This window comes from Miniopterus schreibersii (assembly GCF_964146895.1).
Source record: "Miniopterus schreibersii genome assembly, chromosome: 5".
Classification (NCBI taxonomy): Eukaryota; Metazoa; Chordata; class Mammalia; order Chiroptera; family Miniopteridae; genus Miniopterus; species Miniopterus schreibersii.
In genome coordinates, this window is record NC_138106.1 from 80,193,677 (window position 1) to 80,211,542 (window position 17,866).

The following is a 17,866-nucleotide window of genomic DNA, read 5'->3' on the forward strand; positions in this document are numbered from 1 at the left end:
TTTTTTAATAAAGGCCTGATTCTACTCTTTGTTCTAACTAATAATGAAATTACATGTGTATTATATATAATATCATTAATCTAAAAGATAAACTATTAAAAATATAAAAGAAATTAGGTCTATTCAATTTTATCAAAGGGATTTTTAAAGAGCAGGAAGACTTATTCTCAGATAAATTATCTGAGCATTCTCTTCAAGGATCTTAGGCTTAGACCTTTTTTTCTTCTCAGTAATTAAAGAGAGAAAAAGTCCTGAAAATTTTCATTAGCTAATGCATGGTGGAAGAACGTACAGTACTTTTAAGTTCCTTAATATACTTTTTAACATATTTAATAGTAGAATGTGTTGACTAAAACTCATGTTCCTGAAAATATCCTAACCGGTTCACCGGCCAAATGTTTATACCACTAAATCCATTTGCTCTGGTTTTAAAATAAAAAAATGAAATTATGACAAGGAGGTAAACATTTATAGTACCCACTGCTTTGAAATCATGGTTAAATAAGGGAGTAAAAATGAAGTAGGAAACATTGCATCCATTTAATAAACTTTCCAATCAAATTCCCTGGAACAAAAACACCTCAGTTACCTCCATGAGTGTCAAACGTCCTCTGGGTTTCCTTGGCCTCTGGGTACTAATAACCTTTCTAAAGGCCTCCCCCGAGGGATATTTCAGTCCTGCGGTAATCTCCTTGAACACAAGTGACGACAAACAATAAGCTAATTCTCAGAAAGTTTTCTAAGTCATTTGTACTCCTTTTAAACGGGTGCGTTTGGTGCTTGGTTGGGGTGCCCTGATTAATGGCCAGGGCCGCCGGGCCCTGCAGCTGTAATGCCTCCCTGAGCTCCCCCCGGCGCTCGACCATTAATCCAGCCGCACATGTCAGCTCCGCAGAGCAAGGTCACTCTGCTGCTTCAAGGGGAACCTTTTTAGAAATAATAAAACTGACAGAAAGTTCTTTTTTGCATGCTTTATGCCACCTGAGGTTGAGTGCCGCAGTTAATATCATAAAGCTTATAAACACTCCCGGCTCAGGCAGCCCCCCTGCCTCTGCGCTTAGGAGTTTAAACGTTTTTCTCTTGGTGGGAACCGACACGTTTATGGGGGGCAGCTACACACATGGGGCGGGGGGAAACCGGTAAATTCAAGCTGGGCTGTTTGGAACAGACTTTGGGCTCTCTAACTTCCCCGTCGCCTGTTGCACTCATTCCATTCAGCAGAGTTGGATTTGGCTATTTGAATATTTCAGTCCACTGAAGGGTTAACGGCCGTATTGAAATGTCATAGTGGTGGTGGAAATGAACTCAGTTTATAATAATTCCTAAGCCAGCGACATAATGTCCGGTAATTGTAGAACATTTATCTCTGACGGAATTTTATTTTTAAAATGATAAACATTTGTTTCATTGATAATGGCCACTTTAAAATTGATAAATAATTATAGTGAGATATTCATAATCTTAATTTGAAATTTGTCAATGGCCGAAGATGATGGTGACTGGATAATAACTAACAATATAAAGAATACATACCTGTGAGAATTACAAAATTTGCAGGTTTAATTATTTATTTATTCCTTTTGCTTATTTTAAAAAACCCAAGTTGCATGGCTATTACCATGTGAAATATTCAGAAAAAAATTTAACCAAGTATCCAGACTATCATATCACTATGGATTATAAAGTAGAATTTGATACAAGGTATATCGGCTTTGAACCTTAGTCTAAGAACTTAACTTATTAAAATCATGAATAAAATGTAGAAAAGAAAGTTCGTTATTTTTTGCCTTTATTTTATGTATATAAAGCAAAGGTGGGGCCAATTGGCAACTCAGGCCATTCCTTCTGGGAAACTAGTTCTTTGGCCAGGTCTCCACGTCCAATATCAGGCTCTCATTTTGAGAAGTATAGAAACTTTCTTTTTTAAGTTTGTAAAAAGAAACAACTTTGAGGGTGGGAAACTGACTCATAAACTAGCCTGATAAGATAGAAAAACTGGCAATAGCAAATATTGATGAGGTATGAGAAATTCAGCGGCCAAGGAGGTGTGTATTCTTGTTGGCTGACAAAAGAATTGTCTCCCTGGAAGAAATACTCCATGGGACACAATATCGTGGTTGGGAGTTTGTTGTGTTTGTTATAGTAAAGTCAAAGTGTTGTGAATTAGATGATTTTGAAGGCTACAGAGACAAATTTATAATAGCCCAATACCTATCTCACCTAAGTGAGCGAGTCTGCTGAGCCAAGTGGAATATTTGCTTGGGCTGATCATGCAGATTGTTCTTCATACACAGTGGCTAATTTATACTCTCCTGCTCCTTTCAGGCTTCCTGCAAAGTAATACCCTTTGCAAATGCTTTTTTCTCCCCCTTCAGACAGGTTACATTACATTTTTTGGTTATTATTTTGTTTCACTTCATTCTGATTCTAAGAATGGTTACTTTGTTTTATGTGGGTGTTTCTCAGATCTTTATCAATGACCTATTTAAAAACTGTGTTTTGAAATAAGTAGATTACTTTTTTAGATGACTAATATTATCCATTAATCATGCCACACTTACCGTACATACATTGAGGAGTGATGACTCTACGTTCCATATTACAAATGCTTTGATGGTAATCAAAGTGCAATAGAAAGCACACGGAGTCTGAATGTCAGATAGACCTCAGTTCCCCTTGTTTCCCAACAAAAACTGCAGGGATACAAATATGATTAAGATACAGTCCCTGTTCTTGATGATTACTCTAGCTGGAAGGACCTATTGAAATAAACTATGGCAAGAGAAACAACGCAGGTGTGGAACAAGTGCTATTAAAATAGAGAGGAGAGAGAGATTATTAATCAAACATGTACTATGTGCTAGGAAATTTACATGTGGTAACTAACAATTCTCACAGACTATGTGACATGTTTTAACACCTTCCCTTCTTTGGACAAGCACAACAAACCTCAAAAGAGGTTTCGTAAGATGTCCAGCACCCCCTCGTTAGGACTTCTTGGGACAGGGCCTCAAACCCATATCTATAGGACTTTAGCTCATGTTCCCTGCTGCTCTGCCCTCTAAGCGCCACCTTGGCTAACTAGTGAAGGCTTTCTTGAGGGAGAGAGAGTCAAGAGAGGTATTAAAAGGTAGATATGAGTTCACAAGTTGGAAAAAATGGGCAAAGTCATTCTAGGCTAAGGGAAACGCAGACAGGAAAGCGTGAGAGTGGTCAGAGCCACTCGAAGATGAGATCTGGACACACAAAGACAGGCCTCAGGAGTCCTCACGCACAGAGGGTCAGCCCAGCGGAAAGGCAGCAGGTGGTGGCCGTCTGCAAGCCCAGGGGAGGAGCCGGGAACAGACCCGTCCCTCCTGGCCCTCAGAGGAGGCCAACCCTGCCAGCACTTCCACCCTCCAGACCTGTGAGACGATCAAGTTCTGTTCTTCAAGCCACCTAGTCTGTGGTGTTTTGTTATGGATGCCCTAAAACCTAACACTGACTAGGTGAAAAATTCCAAAGCTCTTGATCTGAGGGAAAGAAGGGAATATAGCCAGCTGGGTTGACAAATGGCTCTGTCTACGAAATAATCACTTCATCTACCACCAGAAACAGCTTAAAACCCTCTTCTGTCCTTATTAATCAGTTCTTAATGGAAGATACTTTCGTTCTCTACTAAGAAGCTAATTATGAAATGTCTTGTTTCTAGAAGTTCACCTCAATCCTCAACACTGGAAAGGAAGAGAAATGGATCAGTTTGGTAATGCTAAATTTGGAAACTTAGATATGTAGAGTATGGACTTAATCCCATTATTAAAAAAAAAACAAAACAAAAACAATCTGCAGGGATAATGAGGCCACTTATCTCGAAAGCAAGGCAAGAGAAGATTAAAGAGATAAGTGTCTCATTAAATTGATTTTTAACAAATCCGGGGCATTGGTAGTCAAAGTAGTGACTTTGTACTTTTTGTCCAGGATATAATATTCAAATTCCCAAAGGGGAGACTACAGTTCCGTCATTTCTCTCAACCATTTGTCTCCTGAACTTTCTGTATATTGTCTGGGCACTGTATATTTTTCAAGTATAGCCAATCTACTTAGCCTCAGAGCCTTTGCTACTTGCTTGCAAAAATACTTGGTTATAGATTTATATTCTGTACAATGGGAAGGCTAAAATGAATTCGTGATTTTTTTGGAGAGTTTTCAAGGCTAAAATTATTTTACTTCCAAATAAATATGGTGAAATGAAGAAACTATTAGTTCCCCTCTTCTGATTTGAGGTGTCCTAGAAATAAAATTAAATCCAATAAAAACTGTGTTTTGAAGAAAGAAGCAGGAATCTTTAGGAAGTGGCACGTCATGTTGGCCGTGAACTTCTGCTGGCTCTGAGCAGAGGAATGAGGTTATTTTCTCCTTGGAATGTGGGCACCAGCTGGAAGCAAGACCAGTGCAGGGCACTGGCAGCCTTTCTGTGTATCATCCTCCAAGCACACGTGGTAAGTTTCTTATACATTTTCAAATGTATACAGTATGTACAAATGCACCCCCAATCCAACATCTCAGCATCCACCCTGCCACTTCCCTCGTCTGAGCCAACACCAGCTCTTTCTTAGTTTCCGTAATAGCCTCCCTGCTTCCTCCCTGCTTCCTCCCTCACTCCCTTCAGTGTATTTGAAACACAAAAGACAGAATGAACCCTCCAAAAGGTAAGCCAGATCCTTCTCTTCTCAAAATCTTTCACTACTAAGCATAGAAGGCCCTCTATGATCTGGCTCTTTGTGACTGACTGCTCTTTCCCTTATGTGCTCTGTTTCTCAGCACTCCAGGGACACTCCCACCTCAGGGCTTTTCGACCTGCTCTTCTCTCTACCTGGAATAGGGTTTCCTCAGCCAGCTCTTCCATTTCCTTCAGGTCCTTTTTCAAATGTACTATTCTCACCAAGTCTCCCCTTGTCCTTTGTACTTCATATCCCTTCTTCCCTCTTAGCATTTATCATTACCTAGCATGCTACAGATCTAGCATCTTTACCTTGTCTGTTATCTGCCATCCCCAGGGAATGTAAATCCTATCGGGGCAGGGATCTTAGTGTTATTATTCAAGATTGTATGCCCAGCCTACGGTCTGTGATGTTCATAGGAAGCCCTCAGTAGATATTTGTTACTTTGAAGAATGAATGAATGGATGGACAAGTGCATTAATGAATTAACTTCTAAATCTCTTGAAAAGATTAGTAAGGAAAAAAAAAATGGTTCCAGATTGGGAAGTTTTAAAATTTCTAGATGCTCAGGTATTCTGTATGAGGTGGGTCAGAATATTTGAAGATGGAACCCAGTCATCAGTGTTTCTTACAGCTCTTCAGTGATTCACATGTGCAACCTAGGCTGAGAACCATCAGTATGAACATCGTTTCCAAACTTTAAAGTGCTCACAGAACTCCTGGGTGTCTTGTTACAACCTGTGTTCTGATTTAATAGGCCTGGGGTAGACCAGAGAATCTGCATCTCTAACAAACTCATGGGATGGTGGTGCTGCTAGTCTATAGGGCCACACTGAGGAGCAAGGACCTTCACCCACAGTTAATGTTGATGGCCCTGTGACATCATTTAGTATGGTCTGCACTTTGTTTTCTCCTCACTTGTCTTATTTCATTTTAGGTTTGCATTATAAGTTACTTTAAATATTTCTTAGAAAACAAATATGACATAAATACTGACTAAATTCATAAATGAAGAGAACCTCTTGAGAGATACTTGGCTGCAGAGGGGGGTTCATAAATAAAAGTAAAAATATACATTTATTTATTTACATCCACCATTTTAAAATGGGAAAAGTGAATTTAAAATATTACTTATATTGTATATCACATATCTTATTTGAGATAACTTTGTTTACAAAAAACAAAACATTCAACTGAGTTCATATCAATTGAAGTCTGAAAATGATACCCCAGGTGAAGAAGCCTAAAGAAGTAGTAGGGTGGAAGTCCACAGGTTTAGAGGAAGAAAAACAGCCCCATATAATCCCAGATCAATTTCTTTTTTACTAGCTGTGATGCCTTGGGCAAAATATCTCACATCTACAGGCCTGCTTCCTCTCTGTAAATTAGAGGAGAGGAGAAAGATAATGCCACCCAGCCCTGTGCAAATGCCTTCCCTAAAGTAAGCGCCAGTGCATGGATGTGTCTCTTTTCTATACTTGGTTAGATAAGAGTTAAAATATATCTTCACAGTCTTGATAGGAAAGGCAATGAAGAAAGGTCTTTAATGCCACAACTATGTGTCATCCTTGTCTAGGAGCATAAATTTGCACAGCGGGCAGTGCAGTGGGAACAGCTCATAATCAACTCATCACCTCTCATCATCGCTGGGATCAAATGCAAATAGGAGGAATGCCACCTCAGTCAGAGCTGGGGAAAATTAGCATCTGTGACACTAATGGTGTCTCATTTACTATGCACTTCAGATTTTTTAAAATGGTAAAAAAAAATCTATTTCCAGAACTGCCATCATTTCAGTGTTTTCCTTTAAAATAACAGTGGTATTGGAATCTCTTTTACTCGAAGAAAAACCTCAGTTAAAATTTATTAGCACAGATCATTAATCCCGGCCAAATACAGGCCAACTGATTCAGTTGCAGTTTTATTTGTGGGATCTATTTCTTTTCTATTTTTGAAGTGTCTACCATTTTCTCTGACCTGGAACAAAGGTCTACTGTATATAATGACAGGCCTCTTTGGTGGGGGTTTTGCACAGCATTGAGGTATTGGTGCTCTTTTTTAAAATAAAATTTTAAAATGAGTGTTATATTTACATATATAAATACAAACGTTTTTATGTACATTCTACCAGACTTGCTACCAAGAATAATGAAAGTATATAACACTAGTGAGCATTCATACTTGAACCAGGCTACATACAGCAGACTCAATAAATTTGATTCAGTTTACAAATATTTATCAAAAGCCTGCTACATTGAAGGTGTTATGCTAGGTGCAGGAGAGAGATATATAGTTATAAGTTCCTCAATATTAGATCATGATTTTTTCTTTGACAATTTGTATATTTGAGTATTGAGGAAGTTGTTATTGTTGTTTTACAGTGTGTTGAACTTTGTGGGTGGAATTATTGCATTTAATCAGAGACAAAATTGGAGGATCTCTAAGTTCCTTTCCAACTTACAGAGGTTCTTAAAAATATGTGCTGCCTCATTTCTTTAAAATTTAGTTGGCAGCATAATATTTAAGAACAGTTCTGGAAATTGACATATGTATTTCACTTTATAGAGCTTCATTTGTTCCCTATGTGTCTTCGCTCAAGTTAATTCACCTTCTCTATGCCTTCCCTTCTATGAAGCTAAATAGAAGTGATTCCCTCAGGGAGTTGTTACAAATATTAAATCAACTAGTATGCAAAAAGCTCTGAACTCAGAAACTGGTATGTAAAAAACTCACAATAATATAGAAAACTAAAAATAAAACATTTTTGTTAAAAGAGAGGTCAAGGAAAATTATGTTCTATCATGTAAGCATTTATAGAGTATAATGATATCATATCAAATATGAATCTTGGATATGCTTAAATTTTTAAAATATCATACCAGTAGCGGACACTCATGCTAAGAAGGTAAAAAGAAAACTAAGAAGGAAAGAACAGTACAGTACAGTACCTTGCCTGTAGGTTAACCAAGGCTATTTTTGATGAACTAAATGTAGAATACAGTACTTAACAACTTCTCTATTTATCAAGTTTTTGTTCTTAATTTGGAATGTACCTATACACCATAGAGAGTTATGAGACACAAATTGAACTTGATGAAAGTTATTAGCATTCCAGTAGATGCAGTGGGTTTCTTTTGTAATAATTTCCCAAGGCTTTTTTAGTTTCTCTTATCTCTGGTCTTTCCCTCTTAACCTGCACTATGAATATCTTCTAATAAACATGAATACTATTGATCTTATATATGAGCTATTTGTAAGAAAGAACCCATACCAAAAGTGGAAAACAGAAGACTAAAGAGTGGAAAAGAGACCTGGCTAGTGTGGTTCAGTGGTTGAGCATCAGCCCATGAACCAGGAGATTACAGTTCGATTCCCAAAAGGGGCACATGCCTGGGTTGTGGGCTCAACCTTCTCTCTCATCATTGATGTTTCTATCTCTCTCTCCCTCTCCATCTCTCTGAAGTCAATAAAAACATATTTTTTAAAGAAGAGAGGAAAAGACACATTAATGATAAAATTACTTATGATAAAACTGTACTTTAATGTGTGTTTTGACCTATTATCTTTGATTCATGAGCATATTTATCAATAAGTCTTGTGAACATAAGAAAATAATAAATTGTTTTAGATATAGGACACTTACACAATTGATTGCTATATTTTATATCCATGAATGGTTTGAATTCTCAGATCCATAAGACATTTAAAAATACTAATAACAAAGTCTTTCTCCACTTATTTCCTATTCAAATGATCAGTTTTATAATTTTTATTTGAGGTTACATTAGGTGTAATATGCACTCACCATATGAATACTAGGGTACTAGGTCACCTGAAATAAAACCCACTGGAGTTAACATGAACTAGATGATTAAATATTTCCCTAATTTTTAATGTTGCTTATTACCTACTTTAGCATTCACAATAAAACACAAGGAGTTCTCTCACAAAAATTCTGGAACAATGTAACACAAGGTGTGTATGTTTTCCAGTCAGGAGATGTGGACACTTGTCTGGTCTGTGGTTAGTCAGTATAGACAGTGATTTCCTATGTTTCAGACAGTTCCTTTGATGATTCTGTTTTAGCTTTCTAGACACAGGCCCTGTGTTCCCTTTGAGTAGATGAAGGAATTTGCTCTCCTTATTTTACTACCCATGTATTTGTTGGGATTATCATGACATCCATCTGTGTCATCTTTAGGGATTCTAGTCTTTTCCAGAAAATACTCAAACAGTACCCAGTAAAATAAATGTTTCTAAGGCATAATTATAATATTTAGGAAAATATTACTTCCATATTAAAAGGAAAGAATTTAGTTAATCTGCAATGTATGAAAAACGTACTTATATGTATGCACTCACAAAACTCTTTAAGTTCATATAGAATGGAAAAAGATGTCATGTGTATATACAGTGGAATATTACTCAGCCATGAAAAGAGTGAAATCTTGTCATTTTTGACAATGTGAGTGGACCTAGGGGGTATAATGCTAGATGAAATAAGTCAGACAAATACCATATGATTTCACTTATATGTAGAATCTAAAAACAAAATAAATGAACAAACAGAAACAAACTCATAGATACAGAGAACAAATGGATGGGAGGGGGCTGGGGAGATGAATGAAAAAGATGAAAGGGATTAAGAAGTACAAATTGCCAGTAATGAAACTAGTCGCGGTGATGTGGAGAACAGCACAGGGAATGTGGTAAATGATTTGTAATAACTACGTCTGGAGTCAGATGGGTACTCGACTTATTGGGGTGATCATTTTGTAAGATCTGTAAGTATCTAATCACTGTTGTACATCTGCAACTAACATAATATTCTACAATAATTGTAGTTGGAAAATAATTTTTTTAAATTTACATAGAATAACATCATTTATTTCAAGAAAATGGGAACTAATGTACAACAAAAATTAATGTTTCCAATGTGACTATATTCTGTGATATATTTTGTTCCTAGATATGTATTTTATCAATATATCTTTGCTTTTATGAATAAAAAAGTCAGTAAGATGAATAATACTCCATTCGTATTACAATAATTCCTGCAATTAAGGCAAATGATAATAGACCTAAGTACCACTTTGAAATAGTTTAGTGACATAGTAACTCATTACATAACACAGTCTTCATGAGATATTCTGACTTTAGATTTTAAATACTTAGAGGAAAACCACCGCTTCATATTAACTTTTGTAATCTTCCTAAATCTACTATTATAAACTCAATATTGCATTTAATCAAGTAAATTTTATATAACTTTAATCTTAACTAGAAAGGTAAATGATGCTTTTAAACACTGTTTTGTACTCTGGAAAATCTTACCTTGAATTTTTATTACATTAGGGGAAAGACAGAAATCATGATATGTTATCCAGCTGTACTTATCAGTAAAGAGGCTTGTCTATCCTTTATCAGATCTTTGTGTCAGAAAGAATTAATATTAAAAATCATTTATTCTTAGTTCCCAAAGATTGGAGTTCATTTATTTTTAGTTTTTTTCAGAGAGGTTGTGTGTAACTTGAAAGGAGTTTTAAAGTATCGACTATTGTTCAATGCCACATCAATTCAAAATTCGCAATTCTCAAATCCTTTCTCTCAGAAAGGTGCCAAGCACATATAGACCATTAATAAGTAATAAATCAGTCCTCCAAGAAGACATCTGAACTCAGCTATTGTTTATTCACAAACATTTAAAATGTCATTTACATAAGAAACTCAAGGTATGTACAAATATTAGAAAAAGTCTTTCCGTGCGTATTTCATAGATTAATAACTAATTTAGGTTTTTACAATAGAATCTACACTTTGCTACCTCATGCTCTGCTTTCTTTAAATTGATCATTTTTGTCAAGACAAAGACCAGCACAACATGCCAAATAGAGTCAGTTTGTCAAACCTGTTAATTTATGGTGTTTTGATCCTTCCCAAAATACAACCCAATTCTCTCCTTAGTTCAAGAGACAGAATAGAAAAATAATATGTACAACAAGCTGTCATATTTTTATATTAAAAAATGAAAAACATGAAATATTTAACCAAAATATCAAACCTTCTCATAATTAAATATATTGTGAAGACCTGAGCACTTAAGAGCTAAAATGCACTCAGTAAATTCTTAAGTAGACATTGACGACTTTATTGTCATTAAAGACCTGCAAGAAGGTGTTATAATATCAACCTTTCGAACAGAGATCACCAAATTGATTTCCAGGAATTTGATCATCTGAGCTCAAAGTTCAGTTACAGATGTAAATGGTCAAATATACACTATCAGATAAAATTACAAACACAATAATTGTCAGGGATTATTTAACATCTAACTTTGCAATTTGATTTTTTCCATTTGCCATGAGGCATTCAGCCCTAGGGTTGAGTTTATTTATGACTGATGGTAAGAATGTGTGTGTGTGTGTGTGTGTGTGTGTGTGTGTAACCTATTAAATGGATTAGTTTTGTGTGACTATGTATAAAATTGCCTTACCTTTGGCTTTTGATGTTTCTCTTTCTCTGAAGCATTGGATGGCTTTCTCTTCAGCATTTTGAAATCAGTCTACTCCAAGAGAGTGCACTTTCTGTCGTTACAGAGACAACTGAAGACAGTCAGCACTGTGCTGTCTCTGACAGCAGTAAGTTTGAGCCCTGCAACCTGCCACTTCCTCCTTTGGTCAGGATGTGACGTGACATTTACATCTGGTAATTTTTTTGGCTTTTTTTACTGTTATTCTTTGGTAACTCTTTAATGTTCTGCTTCTTCTATGTTCTATGAGGTAAATCCCTAAATTCCACTCTTTGACATGCCTGCAGTTACATCATAACCATAAGGATTTCAAAATAAAACTCATTTTTTTAGTTCATATGAAAATAAAAATCAATAGCACATTCTATGGGTAGGGGGAAGAAAATATCTGAGCCAATAAATAAAACTTGAGGTGTGGGCTTTTTAGTATAAAAAAGTTAAGAGAATACTCAGAGTAGTCAATTTTACATTTCTAAATAAACTTTGTTAGAAGGTGAAATAAACTAGACTTTATACGATACTAATCCTATATTAGGCATGTATGCATGCATTTAAAAAATAGAGTATGGCTGAAATTCATATAAATATAAATGGGAATCTGACTCCAGGAGTAAATGATTATGCATAGTTACTGTTTTAACATATTACCATGTTGTAAAGCCCTAATTAATATGGAAATTGTTAGATAGGCAGGTACAGAAACTCTGGTATAGAAACTCACCAGGGCAAGAAGCTCCAGATGCCTAGCAAGGAACAAAACTGAGAAAACAAGAACCTGGTCCCCAGGGGAACCTGTCCTCCCCAGCATATCACTGGTCAAGGCCCCTTCTCTCTGACTCCCCAGTGAGCCAGAGCACTCAGCCTGGGCTCTCCTGTTGCTGCTTCTGTGCTCTTCCTGCTTTCACTGTCCCAAGTATATTTTTGCTGCCATTATGGACCCAGCACCCTTTGACTCAGTGCTGTGGAGCCCTTCCCTTTGGCTATCCCCACCCCCCACCCCCTCTCCTTAAATAAATTTAATGTTTCTTTATTCACCATCTGAGGTGGCTATTTAGCCTGTCTGTGCACCACCAACACTGACCTTTCAGAAATCAGTTAAGAGGAGCCCTCAATTAACCAGATGCCTTTCTGCTGCAAACTACAGTGCCACACACTGATGACTGCTGTTCCAGGGATGATCCAATGGGTCAATGGTGCCTTCAAATGAAGCATCCAGAGTCCTTATTTAATAGGTTTGGAATAGAGCTAGCATGGCTTAGAAAGACTTTCCTCATCAAACTAAAGGGGTTAACATTTTTATTATAATGTCAGTACCAGGATACCTGGGAAATAAAAGCAAAAAGTTCAACTTTCTTGGTAGAGATTTACCAAAGGGAGGCTTGTGGGATGTCTGAAACTCCAGTGCTATTAAAACAGGCTTGTCATGGAAATCAACCTAGATGTCTGTTTATGAAACCCCTGGGTTGAAAAGCATATTCCTTTTTTTTTTTTTTTTTTAAAATATATCTTATTGATTTCAGAGAGAGGAAGGGAGAGGGAGAGAGAGAGATAGAAACATCAATGATGAGAGTCATTGATCTGCTGCCTCTTGCACGCCCCCTACCGGGGATGGAGCCTGCAACCTGGGCATGTGCCCTGACCAGATCTGAACTGTGATCTCCTGGATCCTAGGTCATGCTCCACCGCTGAGCCACGCCCGGCTGGGCGAAAAACATTCTCTTAAAGAGCAACTTCTTTAGATAACAAACCAACTGACTATTTCTTAGTCTTCCCTCACATGTCTATGTCCCTTCTCCCTGCAGCCCAGTTCTAGGGTTCAAATTTTACTAACTGCTTAACAAATATTGAACTGAGTATCAATTGTGTGCTGTCTGACAATATATCAAGCATCTTGACTAGCTAAATATTGTTTTTGTTATATAATAGAACTGAAGGAATACACTTTTCAAGATTATGGTTAATATGCTTCTCCTAGATACCAAGAGCAGGATTATATTTTCAAGAATTATCAGGCTTGTATTTGCAAATTAATGACACAAAGGATAACATTGAAAAATCTTAGGACTTTGAGGTTGGGTAATTACCTAGAAATATGCCTTCTTTCAAACTTTCTGTTTGGATTTAGGTTAGTCAGTGGCCTAAGTAAATTTTTTGTTTCATCTTCAGAAATTGAAAGTCATGAAGAAATATATGTTTTAACTGAAGTATCTGCACCCTCTGTGTCTCCATTTCTTCATCTGTGAATAGCAATTTAATCCAAATGTGAGTTTTACACTTATTACATGAGAGGGTTTTGGTGAGAACAAAAGAAAATACCAATAAAAAACATACTTATTATATGAAATCATTTAAGCAATGTTTCAAGTCATGAAATTTTTTGTAGATCTTAAAGAGGCATGCAATTTCAAATAGCTATGTTTGGGGTGCTGTTTGCTATAGATTATATTTCTAAAATGATGACTAAAGAACAGAGACTATAACCAGATTATATGCAATTTTAAAAAGTATTACACTTAAGCAGTTTTTATAAAATCTCAATTTATGATCTCTAGGCACTTTATCATTAACACTATAAAGAATATTGAAAATATAAATAAAACTGGAATCTTTTCCTTCAAAATTACAGGTGAGAGAAGCAATTTTCCAATCTTCTATTCAAGAGTAATGTTTCCTGGAGATTAAAAACATATGACATTTGAGATCCCATTACAATCTGTATTTAACTTCTTGGTCCTCAAAAAAATCTCAAGTGACAAAGTAGAAACTCTTTTTATCAATTATCTATTTTATGGAATTCTAGGTCCACCAAGTTATTTAATGTGTGACCCATAGCGAACCAGCAAATTCCAAAGTCTAAGGTAGACAGAATGGGAATTGGGTAGAGCGTCAGTACTGAGCACACCTCACTCCCTATCATGATTCAACCACTAAGCCACATGTTGCTTAAGACGTTCTGAAACAGGGAAATTGCAAAAGAGCAGTCTCCGTGGCCTGCTTTACACGTTACCGTCGTGGTCTTCTTACCTAGGCAGACCGAAACAAGCCTGGGACTTTGTGGCACACACACTGGTTACTATTTCTGCGTCATACAGGGTGAGTCAAACTTTAAAGAAATTGCAATTAATGATAGCGATTGAGGTATGTCTCGTGAGAAAGTTAGGTGAGACAGGAAAGAGCTGTTTCAGCAGTGCAACAACTATCTATTGATAGATTGCTAAAACAAATAATCAAATTCAAATCATAGGCATCGGAAAAGTATAGATTAGAGAACATGCCTTCTGATGTCTTTGATTCTGACATCTTGACTACCTGATGACATCTATCTTTATCTCTCTGCTTCCTGCCATCAAGCTGAATAACAAAAATAGATAGCAAAGTTTGGGTTAATCCTAATTTATATGTTATTTCAAGACTCATTTGTTCAATGGACAGAGGGTTTTCAAACCAAATCTTTAATGATGGTACCAGGATCTCCACACTGCCTTAATTTTTACACCTTCTCCAACGAGTGGACTTGGTCATAATAAATCTAGTACTTCCATGTATTTCTGGGGCAGCCATGATGAAAAAGCTATTTTAGTAATTATAAACCTAAAATACTTCTGACCTCACTTCAAATACATTGTTGAAGGAGGAAAACAGAAAGACATCTTCTAAGAACTTGAAAAATAAGAGAAACAATATTGTTATCATAGATGACAATTTTAAAATTAACATTTAATGTAAGATAGAGTAATTATTTTATAGGAAAAGAATAGATTGTATTCCATTCAGTTCTACAGAATTTAGTCACTTATGATAAAGAAAAAGCAAAGTAAATCATAAAAGCAACTTAACCTGATATTTCCTCTCTTCTTTCTGGCCCCTCTGAGCAGGCTTCTCTCTACAGAATGTAGAATATGTCCCCAAATAAGGATCCACTCTGGGTGTGCTCAAAACATGATGTTTCAGCCAGGCCAGGTATGGCTCAGTGGTTGAGCATTGGCCTAGGATCCAGGAGATCGGGGTTCGATTCCTGGTCAGGGCACATGCCCAGGTTGTGGGCTCGAATCAATGACTCTCTCATCATTGATGTTTCTATCTCTCTCTCTCCCTCTCCTCTCCTCTCTCTGAAATCAATAAAGGTATATTAAAAACAAAAACAAAAAACATGATATTTCAGTCTCCTCTTTCTGGTCAGGCCCTATATACCCTGGGATGACTCTTGGCGGGGAGCCTGGCCCTGCAACACATTTCTTATTTTAAATTCCTACAGAGATGATGCAGTACATTATCTCACTATCTTAGTTATAGAGGAAATAGAGAATCAAGATAAATAAGAAGGACCAAGGTCTAAGATGAATGGTGAACCTAAAGAATCATACAGGAAAAACTATCTAGGAAGAGACAAAGAACTTCTTAGGTCACATCCATGCATGGCGAGATGACTGAAAACAACGTTTGAGAAAACTTTATAAACAAAAAATGAGGAACACCTCTTCAACAGTGATAAAACAACTAAGAGAGCTGAATATATTCAAAGTATACCAATTCTCAGATTACTTCAAGAAATTATAAATATATACTGTCTAAGTGGTTGCCACAATAAGTAATGATATAATTTCACCCATTTATGATGAAAAGTTACAATATTTATGAAATAATCTTATTCTCAAACGTAATAATAATAGTGACTATCATCATTAAATGCTTATTATATGCCTGTCATAGAGCTGTGTGCTTTATACATATTACATATCTTCACAAAATCGTCGTGTGGCTAACACTATCATTCTCAACTTCCAGGTGAGGTGAGGTAATGTGTCCAATTTGCACAGCTGGTAAGTGGCAGAGTCAGGACACACTCCAAAGCCTCAGCTCATAAACATCACCATCACTCTATCTCATAGTTATGCTTTGGCATACCTAAAGTCCTGGCATAAAGTGGGAGTGATTTATTTGGGCATTGGAGTCAGGAATGGTAAGGGCTGGATAGAAGGTAATGCTGAGCTACTGGTTGGAGAGGATGTTTCAATTATTACGTGTGTATTAAAATTTGAAGCCAGTAAGTATGTAACCAACTTAGAACCCTCTTCTTTAATTAAGACTCAGTACCACAGGGACAAATCTGCTATCATTTCATCTCCCTCCTGCAACCCAAACTGCCTTTTTGTGATTCCAAGAAGAGTCAGGAGTTCCTCAATACTAATTTAAATAATCATGTTCTCTAATTTCATGCTTATATAAATCATGGCAGGATCACAGATTAGACTTGTCCACAATGAAATTCCCTAGCTTCTGAAGTTCCCTGCCAATGGCTTTTTGATAAGGTATCCGTGTGAACTGATATTTGTGAAGTTACTACTACAAGCATAGTTTATTTCTTCCTTGATCCGGAGCTATACAGCTCCCCAATTTATGTTTCTTAAATGTATTTATTATCCTCTTATCCTTTGATTATTAATTTTATCATTTTTTCTTGCTTTGATGTCACATTCAAATTATAGTCATAGTCTTTACATTTCTAGAATACTTTTCCCTTCTACACTTCTAAATATCACTTTTCTACGTGATAGGCTTATACTTTCTCGATTTATGTATTAGTTATTAACTAATGATTCCTGTTTAATCCTTGAGTATCTTTTACTTTCTTTTCATTCCCCAACTCCCTTATAATTATTCAGTTAAAACAGTCATTATTATTTGGTAAATAATGTTCACAGATAAGTCAAACTGTGCTTAGTGCTTTATGTTTCCTTTGTTGTTCATTTTTGGAGTTTATAATTGCCTTCCTTTTTATAGTTGGTTCCCTATGTGTTGTAATGTATCCCAGATAAATGCCCCAACAAATCTGTCAACTTATTTGTTTTGAATACTTAAGTTCACACGTTATACTTATAATGTCAAATGCTCAAACATTTCAGTTTTTTTCTCCCAGTGTGGTTTGGTTGTTATCTAAGTATGCAGTCCTGAGGCCGAAATGGAATTTCTTAGTCTTCTCTTGGTTTGGATTCTCTCTTTTGTTCCACTTGCAGAAACAAAACCTCCCTAGTGGAAATGTTCTAGCTGCTTGTAGATTCTTTACATTTGAATGTTATTTTGGCATGAAATAAAATTCTAGCCTCATTTTTCCTCAGAATTTAGAAGGCCTCTCCATGGCCTTCTAGCTTCCAGAGTTATTGCTGAGAAACCTAATGTCATTGTGATTCCTGGTTTATTATATATGGACTTCTCTCTTTCTCTTTTTCTCCCTCCCTCATTCTGTAGTTTCCTTCTATCATTGATATGGGTTATTTTTTCATTCTCTGTACTGCTCACTCAATGCCTCTTTCAAACTGGAAACACATAACCTTCAGGAGTGTGTCTCTTTGATAAATTCATCTCTTTTTCTCTGTCTGTCTTTCTGGAAATATGATTAGTTTAATCAATGTTAGACAACCTTGACTAATACTCTCATTCTATCATTTTTCTTTAGTTTCCACCTTTTTTCGGTTTGTTTTTTATAAGTGATTTTGTTCATTAGCCGATCATTTTGAAATATCTATATATTCTCTTACATTGCTTTTTGTTTTAGAATATCTCCTCTAATAATTATTCTTGTCACCTGCAAAGCTTTATAATTGTATTTACAACAATCATTAAACCAATTCTATATTTT

The 17,866-nt window shown here is 36.2% G+C and overlaps 1 protein-coding gene across 2 annotated transcripts in view; it reads right to left on the reverse strand.

Moving 5' to 3' along the window:
- SAMSN1 (SAM domain, SH3 domain and nuclear localization signals 1) overlaps positions 1-17,866 on the reverse strand; it is an 83,422-nt gene that overhangs the window by 32,979 nt on the left and 32,577 nt on the right. The window contains exon 1 of one of the 2 annotated variants that reach the window (XM_081138465.1): positions 11,194-11,369. The exons of the other annotated variant lie outside the window; for it this stretch is intronic. Coding sequence (XP_080994591.1) covers positions 11,194-11,250 — 57 coding nt within the window. The 5' untranslated portion in view covers positions 11,251-11,369. Of the gene's footprint in view, positions 1-11,193; positions 11,370-17,866 lie in introns of those variants that run through there. 2 annotated transcript variants of the gene reach the window in all.